General features: G+C 39.4%; 1 protein-coding gene and 1 long non-coding RNA gene across 5 annotated transcripts in view; one reads left to right on the plus strand and one right to left on the minus strand.

The window, feature by feature from the left end:
- Positions 1–231: 231 nt before the first annotated feature.
- Positions 232–2,590, plus strand: LOC144996676 (uncharacterized). The gene is made up of 4 exons (XR_013659540.1): positions 232–365; positions 1,737–1,801; positions 1,906–2,061; positions 2,168–2,590. It is a non-coding gene; the product is annotated as an uncharacterized LOC144996676 (long non-coding RNA).
- A 3,524-nt stretch (positions 2,591–6,114) lies between these two features.
- The window catches only part of ptpn13 (protein tyrosine phosphatase non-receptor type 13), a 48,777-nt gene continuing 35,750 nt past the window's right edge, over positions 6,115–19,141 (minus strand). For 2 of the 4 annotated variants that reach the window (XM_078956350.1, XM_020707615.2), the window contains 25 exons: positions 18,717–18,848; positions 17,235–17,328; positions 17,060–17,145; positions 16,801–16,969; positions 14,920–15,134; positions 14,740–14,838; positions 14,340–14,668; positions 14,101–14,260; positions 13,833–13,988; positions 12,444–12,615; positions 12,128–12,338; positions 11,962–12,041; positions 11,818–11,879; positions 11,576–11,731; positions 10,647–10,812; positions 10,445–10,534; positions 10,265–10,365; positions 10,126–10,181; positions 9,935–10,032; positions 9,678–9,826; positions 8,149–8,239; positions 7,693–8,030; positions 7,054–7,269; positions 6,911–6,973; positions 6,115–6,823 (listed from right to left, as the gene is read on the minus strand). In XM_078956350.1, coding sequence (XP_078812476.1) covers positions 6,746–6,823; positions 6,911–6,973; positions 7,054–7,269; positions 7,693–8,030; positions 8,149–8,239; positions 9,678–9,826; positions 9,935–10,032; positions 10,126–10,181; positions 10,265–10,365; positions 10,445–10,534; positions 10,647–10,812; positions 11,576–11,731; positions 11,818–11,879; positions 11,962–12,041; positions 12,128–12,338; positions 12,444–12,615; positions 13,833–13,988; positions 14,101–14,260; positions 14,340–14,668; positions 14,740–14,838; positions 14,920–15,134; positions 16,801–16,969; positions 17,060–17,145; positions 17,235–17,328; positions 18,717–18,848 — 3,567 coding nt within the window. In that variant the 3' untranslated portion in view covers positions 6,115–6,745. The remainder of the gene's footprint in view (positions 6,824–6,910; positions 6,974–7,053; positions 7,270–7,692; positions 8,031–8,148; positions 8,240–9,677; positions 9,827–9,934; positions 10,033–10,125; positions 10,182–10,264; positions 10,366–10,444; positions 10,535–10,646; positions 10,813–11,575; positions 11,732–11,817; positions 11,880–11,961; positions 12,042–12,127; positions 12,339–12,443; positions 12,616–13,832; positions 13,989–14,100; positions 14,261–14,339; positions 14,669–14,739; positions 14,839–14,919; positions 15,135–16,800; positions 16,970–17,059; positions 17,146–17,234; positions 17,329–18,716; positions 18,849–19,141) is intronic. The other 2 variants (XM_023960564.2, XM_078956351.1) reach the window with 2 other exon arrangements.

Here is a 19,141-nt window from a genome sequence, read left to right on the forward strand (position 1 = left end):
ACTACTGAAATAAAATGTGTTCATATGCTGGATTGGTTTAGTCTAGTTTTTATAGAAAATTTTAATATGTAAATAAAATGACTTTTTTATTGGAGTAGAAACCTGCCTTATTACAAAAACCCATTTTGACTGTTGAAAAGTAAAAAAAAAAAATAGAATTAAAGTTTTAATTTTTCTCAAAGGGCAAGCAGGGTGGTTTAAGGAGTTCAAAGTGGTAAGCAGGCGTTGCTGATTGGACGGTTGCTGCGTTTTGAATCTCCCGCTCATTTCCTGATACGGATTCAGTCAGTCGTCCTGGTCCGTCAACGCAAGGAGATTCTGCACTTCTGTCGCACCATTCATCCAGGCCATTTATTGATATCAAGGTAAGATACCTTTTTGGTTTTGTGTTTTGTTTACAGCTCTAACTGGCGATGATAAATGTGGTTCATAAAAGCATGCGCAGCTCGGGAGTGTTGTTCTGTCCTGCAGTTGAATCCATCCACGTTACAGCGGCTTTTGCATTTGAAAGAAGCCGGTGTCACAAACGGGCAGACAACTAGTTTCCACGTGCAGAAGGTTTATTTCCAGACATGATGACAAGTATAGGGTCGCGTCACCGATCATCCAGCCAGTGTGTGTCGGCGTTTCACCGAGGCGTCAAACAAGGAAGCGCATCCTAGTATTACTAGTAGTAACAGAGTTGCCAGATTCGGCGGGTTTCCGTCCAATTTAGTGGTTTCTATTTGGATCTTGCGGGGATAACTTGTTTTGGCCATATATAATTTGGCCAGGTTTTGTGTGAAATGTTTTTTTTAGTTCGTTTTATTATGAGTCTGAATGATCTTATTTTGAAAAATGACCGGAATTTCTCGGTAAAAATGAATGAATACTAATCAGTCCAGCGGCGAGTTTAGATCCATAAAATGCAAAATCTTTTTTGTTTTAGCTTTTTAGTGTATTATAATGTTGATTCCTCACAAAATGACACCTAAGCGGTATTTCGACCCATTCGCGAGTATTCCTCTAAAATCGAGCGGGTTCTTCTCATGAGCTGACGTGAAGAACACATTATTGAGAACGGTCCCGTTCATGAGAGTCTGCGCTGCCGGCACCGCCCACAGACACACACCCACTTTCTCCGCAGAGCAAAAATGTTTGTCAAAAGCGCTTTATTTTTATATGCACATCCATCTTTGCAGAAGTTTGAATGTTTTTTTGTTTTCCTGGGAGAAACGCAGACACGCTGCCGAGGCCGACTCCATCTGCCGAGATTGACGTCACACACACAGAGCGAAAGCCGGTGACTCAGAGGATGAGTCCTGTTATTTCCAGTTTGGAAAAAAACGCAGGATAATAACCAATATTTAATCAAAAAAATCCTTTTGTGTGTGTGCCAAAGGTAATATTATCATATATATGGATGTTGCTTACTATTAAGGGCTTAGAAATAACAGGGTATAGGCCCCTGTATTGAGTTTCTGGAAGTATTTAATAGTTTTAATTATGCTTAATAAATATATATATATATATATATAAATATATATATATATATATATATATATATATATATATATATATATATATATATATATATATATATATATATATATATATATATATATATATATATATATATATATATATATATATATAGAGTAAACGTAATTTTATTTATCATCCTAGAGTTACTTGAACACTTGCTTCAGGGAATGGTTATTTCAGAGTTTAGTTGTTTTGTCCCTTGTGTTGGTCAGGTCACCTGCAGCTTCACTCAAGTTGTCGTGACAGACTCGCCGATATAGATTTCATGTCAGCAGTTGTAAGTTTATACTTAAAGTTTTATTTTATTATTTATATATGTAATTAAGCTGTTAACGTTTAACTGCATCTTTCTATCTTGTGATATTTTCTCTATTTAAAAAGGTTGCTGTGGTTGGAGTAATTGGGGACTCTTGGACGATGCAACCAGAAGAATGATGGGCTTCCTCATGTCCAATGAGTTGGCTCTGCAATATAACCTGTTTGGACGTCATGGAGAGAATAAATTCTGCTAACTGCGTCTTTTTGATGTCTTCTATGGTAATTAGAGTTGAATTTATTAATTTATATTCATCACTGACAAATGATTTAGTAAGTTTAATCCCAGGCTAAAATGAATACTTTGTTTTTTGTGATTTCTTTTTAGGGGCAGTGAAGAAAAAATGACATCACCCAACCAGTCCCACTAAAGGAAGTGGAGAAGGGCCTCTCCAAATGGTTTTTTGGAGCTCGTGACAGGGGAGGAAACCGAGCTATAAGGACTCAAAGAGAGCTTGAATATCAAGCCGATGGAGCTTGTTCTCAGGAACCGTCAAGGATGCTATGAGTATTTTGTTTTACTGGATTTATTTATTTTTTCGTCACATAATTGGCACACATTAAGGTTGTTCATATTGTACTGTACCAAGTGAAGTAGTTCTTTATTTTATTAAGTAACTGTTGTATGTTAGATTCTGTGTGTTATCTGTTAAACCTTTGGGTGACCTTGCCATGGTCTTGTATCTCGTTTTCACAATGCAGGATCAGGATAATTTATTTTCTTTTATTAAATTGAAACATTTTAAAAGCATTTTGTTGACGTCATTTGGAAAATTATGTTGTGAAACAGTGGGATTTTACAGAATCTTCTCATTTGGGTTTTAGGAAAGCTAGATGGAAAAGAAGACCCTATAATGGTTCACTGGTATATAGCACTGTAGGAAAACACAGGTGGGACCTCAATGGCAACACTGCACAAACCCACTCATGGCCCACATGGTGGCTTATTTAGGTCCCACATTAACCCAATATGCAATACTAATTGATGCTTAAGTGGGGCCAAAATGGGTCATGGATGATTACCTGATTGGGGCCCATCTTTGCCCTGTTTCAATCATACTTCCAGCCCACAGATGAAGAACTACGAGTTATGGTTAACTATGAGTATGGTTCTAATGCTACTTACCCACTAGGGGCCTACAGGAAACCCACTGACCACCCACTTCAAGCCCATGTGGGCACACACAGTTGGGGCCACCATGGAAACTGCGGACAAACCCACTCATAGCCCACATTATAGCCCATTTAGGTCCCACATAAAACCCATATGCAATACTGATAGACATATTAGTGGGGCCAACGTGGGTCTTGTGTACTTTTCCCAGTTGGGACCCATATGGGTCCTGTTTTAATCCCACTTCTAACCCACAGGGGTGAAAATATGGGCCCAATGTCAGTTCTAATGCTACTTACCCACTTGTGACCTACAGGAAATACACTCAGCACCCACTTCAAGCCCATGTGGGCATACACAGTTGGGGCCACCACGGAAACTGCGGACAAACCCACTTATAGCCCACATTATAGCCCATTTAGGTCCCACATAAAACCCATATAAGATACTGATAGACACATTATTGGGGCCAAAGTGGGTCTTGGGTAGTTTACCCAGTTGGGACCCATATAGGCCCTGTTTCAATCCCACTTCCAGCCCACATGGGCAAAAATATGGGCCCTACATGGGTTCTAATATTATTTACCAACTTGGGGCCTATCTGACACCCACTCAGCACCCACTTCAAGCCTACGTGGGCATACACAGTTGGGGCCACCATGGAAACTGCGGACAAAACCATTTGGGGCCCACATTTTCTGCCCATCTTTAAACCATATGGGGCCCACTTGGCTTTGCTGGCTGGGATGTGTGGGTTCCAAGTTTACCTCCTACAACAAAAAAAGAAAATCTACAAGAAGTTAAAAACAACAAGCTAATTTCAATACTGATATGATTAAAGAAATCTAAGGTATAACACTTCTGACTTTTCCAGTATTTGGGTCCCTTAAGTTCTGGGATTGAAATGATTTACTACATTCAATACAAAAGTAAAGTATATTTTCCTTATGATTCAACCGTTCACTAACCATTTTGATTCAATTTATAGTGATGAAAGAAATTTCCTCTTAAACTCAAACATTAAAATTACAAAAAAAATATTGTACTCCTTTTTTCTTGATAACAAATTTCATTAATTTTATTAATTGCAGTTTTAAATTTTGGGCATTTTAATTGTACTGTTATGTTTTAATGTCTTCATGTTTGACTATTCTGTTTGTCAGTTTGGGCAGTGGCTGCCTCTAGCAAAATAGGTTTTTAATTTCAATGGAATTATCCTGAAAAAATAAAAGTAAATAATACATAATAAGCTAAGTATTTTAAAGATGTTTACATTTTTAATTAGGATAATTAAATTGTCACCTTTAGTGGTAAAAGTTAACCCAAATTATTTTGAGCAACAGCTTCTCTGTGTTTTACATTGCCCTCCTTTCTCAAATGTAAATCTTAAATTATAAATCAACGTATTCCTCAAATTAATTATAACCCAGAGCCGTACAGATTAATGCCTGAACGATTGTCAGGTACAGTCAGGACCATAAATATTTTGGACAGAGACACATTCTAATTTAGTTTCTGTACATTACCACAGTGAATTTTATAAAAAAAACAACTCAGATGCCATTGAAGTGCAGACTTTCAGCTTTTATTCCATGGGTTGAACAAAAATATTGCATAAAAATGTGAAAAACTAAAGCATTTTTTTAAACACAATCCCTTCATTCCATGGGCTCGTAAGTAATTGAACAAATGAAAGAACTGAAAACAAAATGGTCATTACTGATATTTGGTTGAAAACCCTTTGTTGGCAATGACAGCCTGGAGTCTTGAACTCATGGACGTCACCACATGCTGGGTTTTCTCCTTCTGAATGCTCTACCAGGCCTTTACTGCAGCAGCTTTCAGTTGCTGTTTGTTGGCCTTTCTGTCGGAAGTTTAGTCTTCAACAAGTGAAATTCATGCTCAATTGGGTTAAGATCAGGTGACTGACTTGGCCGTTCAAGAATATTCCACTTCTTTGCTTTAATAAACTTCTGAGTTGCTTTGGCTGTATGTTTTGGGTCGTTGTCCATCTGTATTATGAAACGCCGTCCAATCAGTTTGGCTGCATTCACCTGGATCTGCGCAGACAGTATGTCTCTGAACACCTCAGAATTCATTGGGCTGCTTCTGTCCTGTGTCACGTCATCAATAAACACTAGTGTCCCAGTGCCACTAGCAGCCATGCACGCCCAGACCATCACACTGCCTCCACCGTGTTTTACTGATGATGTACAGTAGTGTGCTTTGGATCAGGAACTTCTCCACGCCTTCTCCATACTTTTCTCTTGCTATCATTCTGGTAGAGGTTGATTTTGGTTTTATCTGTCCAAAGAATGTTTTTCCAGAACTGTGCTGGCTTTTTGAGAGGCTTTTTAGCAAAGTCCAATCTAGCCTTCCTATTCTTGAGGCTTATGAGTGGCTTGCATCTTGCAGTGTACCCTCTGTATCTACTTTCATGCAGTCTTCTTTTTATGGTAGACTTGAATATTGATACGCCTTCCTCCTGGAGAGTGTTGTTCACTTGGTTGGCTGTTGTGAACGGGTTCCTCTTCACCATGGAAATGATTCTGCCATCATCCACCACTGTTGTCTTCCGTGGACGTCCAGGTCTGTTTGCGTTGCTGAGTTCACCAGTGCTTTCTCTTTCTCAGGATGTACCACACTGTTGATTTTGCCACTCCTGATACTGTAGCAATTTCTGGCATGGTTTTTTTCTGTTTACTCAGCTTAATGATGGCTCCTTTCACCTGCATGGAGAGCTCCTTTGACCACATGTTGTCTGTTCACAGCAAAATCTTCAAAATGCAAGCACGAGTCCTCTAATCAACTCCAGGCCTTTTATCTGCTTCACTCATAATGACATAACAAGGGAATTGACCACACCTGCCCATGCAATAGCATGGAAGTCAAGCGTCCAATAACTTACGAGCCCATGAAATGAAGGGATTGTGTTTAGTTTTTCACATTTTTATGCATTCTTTTTCTTCAACCCATGGAATAAAAGCTGAAAGTCTGCACTTCAATGGCATCTGAGTTGATTTATTTAAAATTCACTGTGGTAATGTATAGAAACAAAATTAGAAAGAATGTGTCTCTGTCCAAATATGTATGGTCCTGACTGTATATTAGTGCACAACTGTGTAAAAAACAATACATTGCTGTTGTAGAAAAAGACAAGATTTCTTTTCTTCACCATTTATGTTTTAATGAGCAACAAAATATAGATAAAAACTCTAAAATCAATGTTTTGGTAACTGAACTGTGGAATGCAAACTCATCACTCGAGGCTCATAACAGGCCCCTATGTTGAACGTTGTAATAAACATTTACATTTGATTACAAAAAAAATTCTCTACATACACATTTAAAATGTATCCAGTTTAATGTTCAAGAGATGAATATATACACTTCCAATTTCATCGTTTGCCTCAGGCAGCGAGCAGGTAACTGTGTAATAGATTTACATAGCAAATACTGACATAGTATTCTGTCAAGGCATGTTCCAGCATCGAAATAGGCTTCAAAATACACAAAAAATATAAAACATGAAATCACTGACAAATTTATAATCATTTAAAACATCCAGGATTAAAAAAAAAAAAAAATTAGTGTTCTCATGTGGATGATAAGAGTTACAATCAGCAGCTTGCATAAATGCATCAAAGGGGAGCAGCAGTAAAAGCAGACATAAAAAATAGAATCCTCTGAAGAAACTTTAGTCCCAAAGAATCAAACAGCTTCAGGAATAACCTTGTATTGTGATTTGGCAATTTCTGCTTGTGTCATGAAGAATCACGAGGCTTTTTGCTGCTATCCTGAGATGTTCTCCTCTGCTTGAAGGCATCTGAGCACATAGAGGATCACTTGATAGCAGAAAATATACTGATCCTGTTGAAGAATACAGACAAAGTGTGAGAAAAATCCCGCCAGTAGAAGAAATGTAATTGGGTCAAATTTAAAGTAAAAAGAGTTGACCTCTGTTTGGACCATTCCGTGTCGTTGAAGCCTCATATTCCTAACAATATCTGAAATATCAAACTGAACAAACATGTATTGCACATCCGGTTAGTCTGGGATCTGAAGAAAAAGCTCACATACAAACAGAAGGTCTGACTTACATCAGCGTCTTTACTGATGAGGCCCAGAACCACGTCCAAACAGATGAGAGTCCCGGAGCGGCCGATGCCGGCGCTGCAGTGTGTGATGATTGGCCCCGATCGGTACACGTGCCTCATGTAGGATATGAAGGTCAGCAGCTGCTCGGGCTGGGTTGGAGTTCCGTGGTCGGGCCAGCCGATGTAGTTCAGATGAGTAACGTGCTGGATTTCATTTGTCTGGAAACAAGAAAACAGTGACTTTCACTGGTTTACAAGCTTTTCAAGACCCACTTTGATGAAAATTGTGTTTTTAACATGTCAGAGGGTTTTTCTCATGATGGAGGACATGTCTAAAGAAAAATGAGGCTTAAAATAGCATTTTTAAGTATTTCTTTATTGAAAAAAAAACCACCCTTGGAAAAAGAGCTTATTTGTGCTATAAAAAACACACTGGGCGGACCAAAAGCTCTCTGCTACGGGGAGGGAAACAACTTAGAGGTAAATTTCTTGTGAATTACTGCCATTCTGCAGAAACTATGTCCAAGAAAACGACGGATTTTTTTGATTTAGCAAAAAAACGACAATCATAACGGTTTTAAAATAGATCAAAAGAGGATTGAAGTTGGTCTTTAAAGAGAAGAAGGTAAAGTTAATCCTCACCTGGACGTCTTTGACGTCGATGAGTCGGATGACAAAATTGTCCAGATGTTGGTCTTTGATGAGCGTTATCTGTAACCTGTCATCGACCATTTCTGATGTCCTTGGTGTGTCCGGCCAGTACCGCTGGCATTTCACTTTGCCTCCCTCCACCTCCTGGGTCATCATGGCGATCACGTTAGACTTCTGCTCCCAGACCATCTGCCAGAAGTCCCCCAGCGTGGTGGGCAAAGGTCCCTGGCAGGCGATGTATAGGAAGTTCTCCTCCTTCACGGGTATGTTAATGAAGTTGGCGTTTATGTAACCTCCATCTTTACCAAGCACAACACGAGTGGTGTCAACTGGACAAAAGAACAACACAAACACCTTTCAGTCTTAATATAGAGGCTGGAAAAATATTGTTTGTTATTATAAAGTCACCATCAAAACATTTTAGAGACTAAACGAGGCTTTTCTTACAGGGGACAATATTCTTGTAGCGGTTCTTCTTCTTGTTCTCCTTCGTCTGACCAATCAGGCAGTCATCCAGCGGCTGCAGATTCTGGAGATTCTGCCAGGGAGTCAAACAAAAGTGTAGTTCTTTAACAAAAGCTCTGCATGTGTCATTATCGGTTACACAACAGATTTACTATCTACTGTCTAAAACAGTTAAGACAATCTGGCCTTATTAAAATGATTGCAATTTAAAAAACGTTGCCATTAATTCAAGGGCGACTAACAAATTCATACTGCATTTAAGCATCGGTAAAAAAGATGGGACATTTTGGCTTTTGTTGGTGCAATATTTTGCTTTGAAGCCAATTTCTTTGGAAACAAGGAATTTTGCACAAAGATATTGTAAATATAGACAGAGATCAGACATAAACAACATTTTAGAAAAGCTGTTTTTTTGTCTGTGTGTGGCGTGTGAAGATGTCTTCTGCATTTATAGTGTACATTTACAGTTTTTAAGTCGAAAAATGAATACAACTGTGGATTAAAATTTTTTTTTTTTAAATTTACACCATAAAACACGTTTTAGAAAACAATTTTGGGGCATTTCGTAAAAACTAATGGACTTCTGAAGGCAACTTCCCCCTTTACCATAAGAGAATAGACATAAGTTATACAAAGTTTAAGCTTAACTGGCTTTAAAACTACCACTGATATCCAAAACTATTATAGAATATGTCTGAACCTTTGTGCATAGCTCTCATTTGCTTTTAAATGTGGCTCATCTGATTCACTGAATGTTTCTCATTTGGTTTTGGCACCCCCTAGTGGTAATATGTGTTACTACCGCTGACAGATCTGCCTTAAAAACTTTAATTAGAGTCGTTAATGTGATCAACAAACAATATACAGAGAGTTTTTAATAATATCTGTGCACTATGCATTCAAATACAATATTCAGTTAATGCATAGTGCACAGATATTATTAAACACTCTCTGTATATTGTATCTGTGCACTATGCATTAACTGAATATTGTATTTGAATGCATAGTGCACAGATATTATTAAAAACTCTGTATATCTGTGCACTATGCATTCAAATACAATATTCAGTTAATGCATAGTGCACAGATATTATTAAAAACTCTGTATATCTGTGCACTATGCATTCAAATACAATATTCAGTTAATGCATAGTGCACAGATACAATATACAGAGAGTTTTTAATAATATCTGTGCACTATGCATTCAAATACAATATTCAGTTAATGAAGCTGAAAAACAAATAACTTAATTTTTTGAACAAAATTCTAAATTTTTGGGAAGTCAAAAGTTAAATTTCAATCTTATTAAGTTTCTGACTTAAACTTTTTTCTCCTCTCAGCTCACTTTGGGAGGTTTGTGTCTGGAATCAAAAAACAGTCGTCATTGTCGCACTGTTGTCTTTAAAAAATCTGAAAGGCTACACCTGCATCCATTATGTTCACACTATTAAACAAAGGGAACCAAGACCCAACTAGCCATTACTCATTTTGTTCAATTCGAGAGGTTTACTTCAAATTCTTGCAGTGGCACATTCTGCTCCAGAAGTCCCTTCATCATTCGGACCACACTGTAGAGTTTGGAACCCGTGTACTGGCCATCAGGAACCACTCGCACAAGAGGCAAAGAGGTCAGCTCAGCATCTGTGATGATTGGTTCATCTAAGAAAGATCAAGCAAAGTTAATTGACAGTTATTGGAGTCCAAAAACTGTTCAGCATTCGGTTATGATTAGAGCGACAAAGTAAAAGTCAAGAAATTCTGTTTTACCGTCTTTTGACTGGGAGTTAAGATTCTCAATGGGTAGTTCATCACTTCCCCACGTGATTTCATCTTCCTCTGGCTGCCCGGCACTCATCTGCAGATAGCTGGTGGTCAAAACAAAAAACACAAAAAGAAGTTAGGGCAGAAAATCTTTTTTTTTTTTCCTGAAGGATTGTTCAGCCAGAACAGATGTGTACTTTTCATTCCTCGAATCGTCAACGCTCTCCTCATGCCACCCAGCTTTCCGAGGAGTCTAGAAAGATGAAGCATTGGTAAAACATGAAAACCAAAGCCCTTCAAGGCTGTTTCATTGAGTGGAACTCTTCAGATTTGTACCACAGGAGAATCCTCGGGTAAGGAGGAGCCATCGCAGTCCGTGTCCTCCGACAGCGCTGCACTCTGCTCTCTTTTCTGCTCTAGCGGGTCCGATTCATAATCTGCAGTGAGAGTTTCGTCAGGTTTGAACTTAAAAAATAAAGAAAGTTGAATAAATGCACTCTGTGTGTCTTAAAGTACCTATGGGGGGAATGGCAGGGACATTGTTTGATTTCAGCTCATCTTGTAGAGCGTGGAGCTTCGCCTTTACTCCATTGTTCTCACTCTCATCTGAAAACAGAGTAAGGGAGGTTAGCATTTACAACAAGAGTAGCATCTTCCTTGATTATTAAAATACTTTAAAGAAGTGACTCGTTAAAGAAATTCAAAGACAAACGGATACCCGTGTTGCCGTTGCACGTGTCAGAGTTGATGGGTAGATAAGCCAGGTAGGTGTTTGGATTCTGATCAGGTGGTCGAGACACAAATAAATGCACAACTCCTTTAGCTTTCCGAATGGTGGCGACAGCTTTGGTGTGGGACACACCTGCCATTAGGACTTCATTCACCTGCAAGATGAAGATTTGTGATCTTACCTTAAGTGTTTTGACTTTACAAAATAAAAGTGATCAATGTATACAAGAAAACCCTGAAAAGTAGGTTTTTATCAAAGATATCAAACTGAAACAAATCTGCATGTCCATGGATTCTATTTACTGTATTTTTTGGAATATAAGTCACTTTTTTTTTTTACATAGTTTTGCCAGAGAGGTGACTTGTATGTGATTTTGAACTAATAAATATCGGCTCATATATTCGTTATTTTCTCACATTTAGCGGTTGTTTCCTATTAGCAACCACTAGAGGGCACTGTAGGCGTCAGTCAGTACTCGCTACTGACAGCAATGCAGAAGAAGTTCTGCATAGTCTGATCAGCGGTGAAGTCCAAACCAAACATGGAGGAGAATCTGATTGTCCTCCTCCTGAACTTTATATTTATCTTATTTGCATCAAGGCATTACATCATCAAGTCCTGCTAAAAAAGTACTGCTAAAAGCGCTGTCATTCAGACTTAGCCCCTGCAGTATAAAAGGCAAAGATTAAAAAAAAAAAAAAAAAACGAATGATCTGATTTTTTTGGTCAAGCAAATTTGAGCATCGGCAGAGCAAGAGGCAGCGGACGCGCATTTGATGCGTGATTTGCGTTCGGTCTGAACATAGCAATACGCCGGGCTTTTTTTTTTCTTTTGCTGCTGCGATGTGTACTCCATAGTGATTTATAGACCAAAAAATACGGAAAGTCTGATAGTTAAAATTCCAAAGCTGACTCACCTTCAGCAGCCTGTCTCCAACTTGGAGAATGCCCGATAGCTCTGCAACTCCCCCCGGTGTGATCGACTTCACAAAGATTCCTCTTTCCCCACCAATTACTGAGAAACCCAGACCTCCCGACAGTGACTTCTCCAGATCCACCTTAATGATGTCCTCCTGAATTTTCAGCAAAAGAGTTTGGTACAGGAACTCCTCAAAGCACAAGGACATCGTGTGGAGAAAATAAGTCAAACTTTACTCACTTCCGAAGGACAAAGTGCTTCAAGCTCCTTCATTTCTCTTGAATCTTCGTCTTTTATGAACCCTTGAAAATAAACTGACTGTGATTTGGGGGAAATATTACATTTTTTTTTTTTTTTAGGGAAAAAAAAAGATTAAACACAAACCATTTATGCTGGAGGGAATCTTAGAATTATCGTCAAGAAAAGAGACGCTTTTCTCCTGAGGATAAACCGGGATTCCACCCCTGGAAGATTGGGGATATTTTTAAATATCTTAAATATTTGGTAATGGCATTGCGTAAAGAAGAAAAAAACTGTGTTGATAGATAACCTTGTGGCTTTGAGTGCGAGGTCTTTCGGGGAGAGCTCCAGCAGTCTCTGGCTCTCGCTCAGAGTCAGGTCCTGCGTGGGAGCCCCATTGATGTAGTGGATCAGGTCAAGTGGCTTCAGGCTTCCTTCCTTTGAGGCCAGTGACCCCGGGTGGATATCTTTCACAAATAAAACCCCAAACATGCTGTCACTGCCTCCATCCAGGACCAACCCTAAGCACAGAGTAAAAAGTAGGAGAAAAATAAGAGTAGATATCAGCTAAGGAAGGCTAATTTAAACCAAAAACACAAAGGAAGGATGTGTTCTGTGTATTTTACCAAGCGGTTCTCTGTTGCTCTTAAAGCAAATGTCAGGCAGCAGATGGGCTTCAATGGGGGGTTTGGGAATCTCAAGGATCCTCCCTACTAATAACTCCACCACCGGAGGGGCGGCACGCACAAGGTTAACCACCTCGGTGTGACCCATATCACTCACATCGGTGTTGTTAACCTGTTGACAGAAAAACAAAGGGATTTATTCATTCAGTGTTGCTGTGCACTACCAACCCTTTCACATTGAGCCCACGGGTTAGATCCTTTAAAAATATCTTGTGAGGAGAAGCTCCGTGTGATAAAACCTAAAGAAACTTCCTAGAGGAAGCGGGGATTTCCTCGGAAAATTAAAGTGTGAGGTTCTAGAAAGGATAAAAGGGATTGAGAAGACATCTTCAGAGCTCCTGAGGTGAAAAGCTCCAGTCTACAGTGAGGAAAGAAAAGGGTTAAGGATTGACTTTGATGAAAATTGTGTTTTTAACACGTTTTTATGGCATTTTTCTGATGATTGAGGACATATATCAAGAAAATTAAGCTTAGAAATGCAATTCTATTATTTCTTTGTACAAATATTTGTGAATTAGGAGCAGAAAAAAAAAATTGTGTTTGAAAAATATCGTTTTTGTGATGCAGAAAATGCACTGGGCAGAGGACAAGCTCCATTCTGATGAATCTACTAGATCCATCCATGACTAGATCCATGTACTTCTTTGCTTTCCTCGTCCGAGCTGGTGTCTGGCTCGAAACTTTACGACTAGATGCTCCAAAAATACACGGCATTTTTGTTGCACTAGTTATGCTAGCTTGGGGGTGTGAAATGCTGCAAGAGAGAGCATGTAAGCAAAGAACTCTCAGCAACGGGGAGGGAAAAGGGGAAGAGGTTGCTCCACGCTGACGGCCCCGTCCACAACTCAATGGCAAATTTCTAATGAACTACTGCCACTCTGCAGAAACTATGTCCTGGCAAACGACACAGGTTTTTTGATTTTGGCTAAAAATGGCATAATCATAATTAAAAGACCACTGGGAACGCTTTAACATCAGGTCAAAAGATGATTAGAGTGGGACTCTAAAAGAAAAGGTTCCTCATAACTACTATAACAAAGGTGGAGTTTTCTTTAATGTTGTTTCTTTATCAGATCTTAATTCAAGTGCAGTTTTGACAAATTTGTCTTTTTATATTAAATAACTGACTGTTCCGTGTCTTTGAAGTTCTGTAAAAAAGCAAATATATTTAATTTTGTGTTCATTTGTTTGTTTTTTTTATTCTAAATTTTTAATTCTAAAATTATGATACTGCAACTAAAACAATACCTCTGGAAAAAGGAGGCTTGGAGAGAATATTCTATAACAAATATAAAAAGTGCATTAAAAATGGTGCCAGTGGGTTTGTACCGCGATCATTCGGTCTCCAGGTTTGAGCCTCCCGTCTCCTTTGGCTGGATCCTGGACAATGTCATGGATGTAGCACCCATGATCGCTGCCTTTGGTGAGGGTGAAGCCAAGGCTGCCTTTCTCTGATTTCACTAAAGAGACCTTCAACTCCACTTCCTAACAAAACCAACAGAAGACAATTGTCGCCTTGTGGTCCTATGATTTAAAATCCCAATCCAGAAGCCCAGCGCGTGTTATTCCTAACTTTGTTCTGCTCTTGGGTTCTTACCGGGAGAAGTTCCTCCATGACCTGACTGTTGTCGGGGATGGAGGCGTTCAGGGGCTTTGGTAGGGGAGGGGGCAAGGGGGCCGGACTCGGTGCAGAGAGCGAAGGTTTCCCTCCTCCGGTTAAGGAGTCCAGATCAGTTTCCATCGGTGGTGAAGAACATCTTTAAAAACATTCACAAATCAAAATGTAACAACAGGCAGATCCTAAAATGGTTATTTTCTGGTTGTCGGTCCGGCTACCTGTTGGTCTTTTTCGACCTCATTGCTGAAAGGTTTGGGGAATAGAAAGCAGAGAGGCCCGTGTCACCACTGGAGGGCTGATAAGCGCTCTGCTCCCAGGTCTGTCTGCTGTGCTGGAGTTTGGCTGCGCTGAAAGCTTCTTCCACCTCCTCATCTCCATCCGTGCTGTCGCTGTAGCTGTTGTGTCGGGCGGGGGTTTTGCCTAGCAGTCTATCTAGGGCTGCCTCCACGGGGCCCTGCTTTTTCCCGTCTACTGAATCTGGAGTAGTTCTGAGCAGGCTGGGATCGGCGTGAGTTGCTGGCTCTTTTCTTGGTGATGGCTTTGGGGTCTGAGAAAAGATCATTTCTGGTTTCAGAACGTTACAGAGCTTTTAGTAAGTAGTTGAAGAAAAATATTCACCAAAGAAGAAGAATCCATCTCAGGAAGAGTCCCGTGCTCAGGCCTGCAGAGGAGCAGAGTGACCTCCTGTCCCGTCCCTCTCAGGGCAGATATCACCTCCTTTGTATTATGAAAATGTTGTAGCGTTCAAGACAGAAAGCGCACCAAAAACACTCAAAAAAGGAAAAATAAATAACTTACATGTTGCGAGAGTCCTTTGAGCGGCGTCTGATTGACTCGCAGAATGACGTCGCCCACCCGGATCCGTCCGCTCTCTGCTGCAGGTTGGCCTGGGAAAAGCTTTTTGACTCTCACCATGCTGGAGCCGTGGGCTTCACCGGGAACTTGCTCCTGCCGGCTGAAACTGAAACCCAGGCCTGATGTGTTCTTCAGCAGCCGCACCTCAAACACATTATCTGTGGAGAAAGAGGTTTTCCATTCTCCAATTATTCTTCCCAGATTACCACATTATTTCCTGGGAAATGTCATCTCAAGAATGCCAAGAAAGATTACTAAATAGTTCCTCGAACACATAAACATGCTTTCTGCCCATTTCCTTCTCACGGTGGGGCATTAAATGTTTTATTTTTCCTCGGATGTACATTCTGTCCACACATAGATCCATTAATCAAAGAATCACAAGGGACCTCCATTTAAATGCTCTGTTTGGTCCATTACCATAGTCTCCTGCTTAGTCACAATAATAAACTAAATTATCGCCTTGTGGTTACATCCAAGTCTGCCCTGACTTGCACTAAAAAAGCCATCATGACTATTAAAGGACATGTACACTGTAAAAAATGAAATAACAAGCCATGACAACCAGTTTTGCTGCAATCAGACTGGACAACAGGAACATTCGATAGATTTATCAAAACTTCTACAGAATTGAGAGTTTATTTCATTAAATCTTCTAGTTTTAAAGATCAACACAATCCATGTTGCCCATTAAGCATCTGCCAAGGTCATAAAGCAAAGCATTGTTCGCAAAAAGAAAAAACTTTATGCATGCTACTTTTCCATCTCCTTGGTGTAACTAAAATGTTTAAGAATGAAATGCAACCCCAGGAGGCTGGAAATATATGTATAAACAGGATTTCTACGGTGGCCCTGAAGTGCAAATTACTTAAACATTACATTTCAGAAAGTAAAGGTTTTTTTTTTCAAAAACCAAAAATGTGACAAAACCATTACATTTCAGATGACAAAAGTAATTTCCAGAAATCGGAAAGTTTAAAAAAAAAGTGAAACAAACACATCGGAAACGGTAGGAAGAGATTATGGGACACCACCGACTGGATGATGATGTTTGAGTTTTAAAAGCAGACGGATGTTTTGCCTGGAATGTGGTAAAGATTTGATCGAGCAATCACCAAATTATTGCAATGGGCGAGGCCAGGAGCTTAGAGAAATGTCTTCTGTCAGAAAAAAATAACTTCCTGTTCAAAGGCTGGACTAACACCATCATCCAATCAGTGACCTCCCAGTATACCTACCTTTTCTTGTTTCTTTATTTTTTATCTATTCAGGGCCAGCGTAGATTTGAGTTCATTTAACAAAACTACAAATAAAAAAATAAAAAGAAGGACGCTGCAGTCTCCAGGCAGCCACAAAACTTTTGTTTTGAATCAATGATCTTGTTGGTAGAATGATTGAATTTATGAAGAACTGGCATGTTCTTAGTTGCTGCCACTTTAACGGTGCACAGTTCTTTGATTAAACATGGAGTTCTAGGAAAAACAGCAGATCCCAACCACCCATGGATCTCCAAACAACCATGGAGGCACAGCTAATAGGTTGTGTGCACACATGCTTATTTTACTTTAAATGAGATTATGAACAGCAACCTACTTCGTTCAGATTTAGAACAAAGGGTCTCAGTGTTAGCTGTGCTGAATACTTAGTGACCCAAATAACCAGTGCTGTTGAGGGTTTTCCAAGAGGACATTTGCACGAGACACGACGGCCTCAGCGGGAAAAATACACAAGAATCCCTCCAGTAAAATATGGTGGGCAAAAAAAAAAAAATCTACATCTATAGTATTTAAGAATTCCCCTTAGAGAGCATTGCTACAACCTCACCTTTCGTAACAAAGAAATAGTCTTTTTTGTCTTTGGATTCACTTGACTTCTCTCTGTCCTTGGCGTGGTCGGGCTCACTGTTAATACCTCGTACCGTGCACCGAGGTGTGACTGGAGCGGAGACTCTGTCTAGAGGCAGGTGACTCTTCTCCAACGATAGGTGCACCGTCTGAAGCAGAAATAAGAATGTTCACGATGTTACAGAACATGTGGGTGGAGGCTGAACAGACCTGTCCTCAGTGTAAACTGTATCCCTCACCTGTCCCGTGTCTCTGAGGGCATTAACTGCCTGCTGGTGAGAGGCTCCCTCCAGGCTTTTGCCATTTACGGCCACAACGCGATCACCTGAGCACGAGTCAGACATGGAAATGTCATTTAAAGATCATTTCAAGTTTCCTGGTGTCAATTATTATTATTATTGCTGTTGTTTTTACCTTTTTGTATCCTTCCATCCAGGTCTGCAGCACCTTTTGGAGTAAGAGCTTTGATGTAGACTCCACCGTGTTTAACAGATGTGTCGACTCCCCCCTGAAAAGTGAACACAACTGTTAATCTAGGCAGCCAAATGTTAAAATCTTGGATAACTTGATGTATTTATTTTTTATAGGTTTTAATGAAAGTTGAAGAATCTTCAGTTGAAATTATGTTGTAAAATGATAATTGCCAAGTTTTTTATAAATACCCCAAAAATGAACAATATAATTTTTCTTTAAAACCTTACAAACCTTCAATGAAACGTCAAACAAAGCAGTTATCATTTTACAAGATAAAAAAAAAAGATATTTAAAAAAAAAGTAAAAATGTCTTCATACATTTGGGGTTTAATCTACATGAAGAAACATTCACTGAAACTCTTCATTTGACTTCAAAACAGTTTTTCTTTTAAGAGTAGACTTAATGTAGCCTAATGCCAGAGTGTCCAACCTGAACTTGAGAGGTCCTGGGTTCATTTCCACAGTCGGGCCATACCAAAGATTAAAAATGGGACCCAATGTCTTACTCCTTAAAGGGCCTATACCATGCTACTCTTAGGCCTTTTATAGTAAACCATATTCATGTATATGATACCTTTGGCACACAAAATAATACATTTTGTATTAAATATTAGTTATTTTCCTCAGCTTTTTTCCAACCCCGAAGTAAGGCAATTCGATTTCCGCTCCTTGTGGGTGCCGCCCATTTCATGACGTCAACCTAGAGCTGGCCTCTGCAGCGTGTCTGTGTCTTGCCCACGAAAATATCCAAACTTTTGCAAAGATGGATGTGCATATTGCGCAAAATACCGCTTTGAGGTTGTTTTTCATGAGGAATGAACATTATATTACGCTTAGAAGGTCAAAAAAAATGATTTTGCATGGTATAGGCCCTTTAACACTCAGTGTTAAAGAGGTTGGATTGTGGGAATTAAACTACCAAATGGTTTCTAAGGACCCTTTGTCTGCAGCACACTGCTCAAATGCAAAGAACAAAACAGTTGTCACACAACTAATGGAACTTTTAACTTTTAAATACTGCTTTTGATTAAATTATTAACAGAAAACACTGCTCGAACTACCTAAATGAATACTCAGAAGTAAGGCACACAGTCAAGCGACTAAATATTGGGAGTAATTATGCCAAAGAAGGATCAATGTTCAGAGTTCGTCTTGGATAAAAGCTTGGGGATTGTGGCTCTACAGATAAATACCGCTTTATTTAAGTTACAAAAAAAAAAAAAACAGAAATTAGTTGTCAAACAGTCTGTAGAAATGACTGAAAGTGTTGAAATGTAAGACTTTGCTTTAATCGTGAACGACAAGCATGCAAAAAACAAGTCTTTTTAAAAGGCGTTAAGAAAGCAAAAGATGCAACACAAAAGCAGAGCAGAGAAATGAAAGGAAGGGGAGGGGGAAAAAAAAATCAAAAAAGGAGGAAACCTTGCCGAACAGTACCGTGACACTTATGCCCAGGCTGCTGTCTATTTTAGACAGTTCAATGTCATATAGTTCTCCTGGATGGAGACTACTGACCCCTGAGGCATTACCGTTTACATTTTCCATGAAGCATTCCTGTGAATAGAGAACAGGCGATTAAGATGATTCAAAACAAGCAAGAACGTGCAGAGAAAGAGGCCAGCAGAAACGGCTGAATAAGGGGAGAAGATTAGTTGATTTTTCAAACAAATGAATTTCCTCAGCTTCACAGAAGTAAGACGGGGACAGAATTATGCCAAGCAACTAACAAATAACAAGCAATACCTTCCACAAATGCAGGTTGAAAAACCCCCACTAAAGCACACTTTCAGTTTTTCCAGAGATTACTTTACAGGAAAATGAATTAAGATGTCAACGGATTCATAACC

The sequence above is a fragment of the Oryzias latipes genome, chromosome 12 (genome assembly GCF_053564925.1).
Source record: "Oryzias latipes strain Hd-rR chromosome 12, Olatipes_Hd-rR_3.1".
NCBI lineage: Eukaryota > Metazoa > Chordata > Actinopteri > Beloniformes > Adrianichthyidae > Oryzias > Oryzias latipes.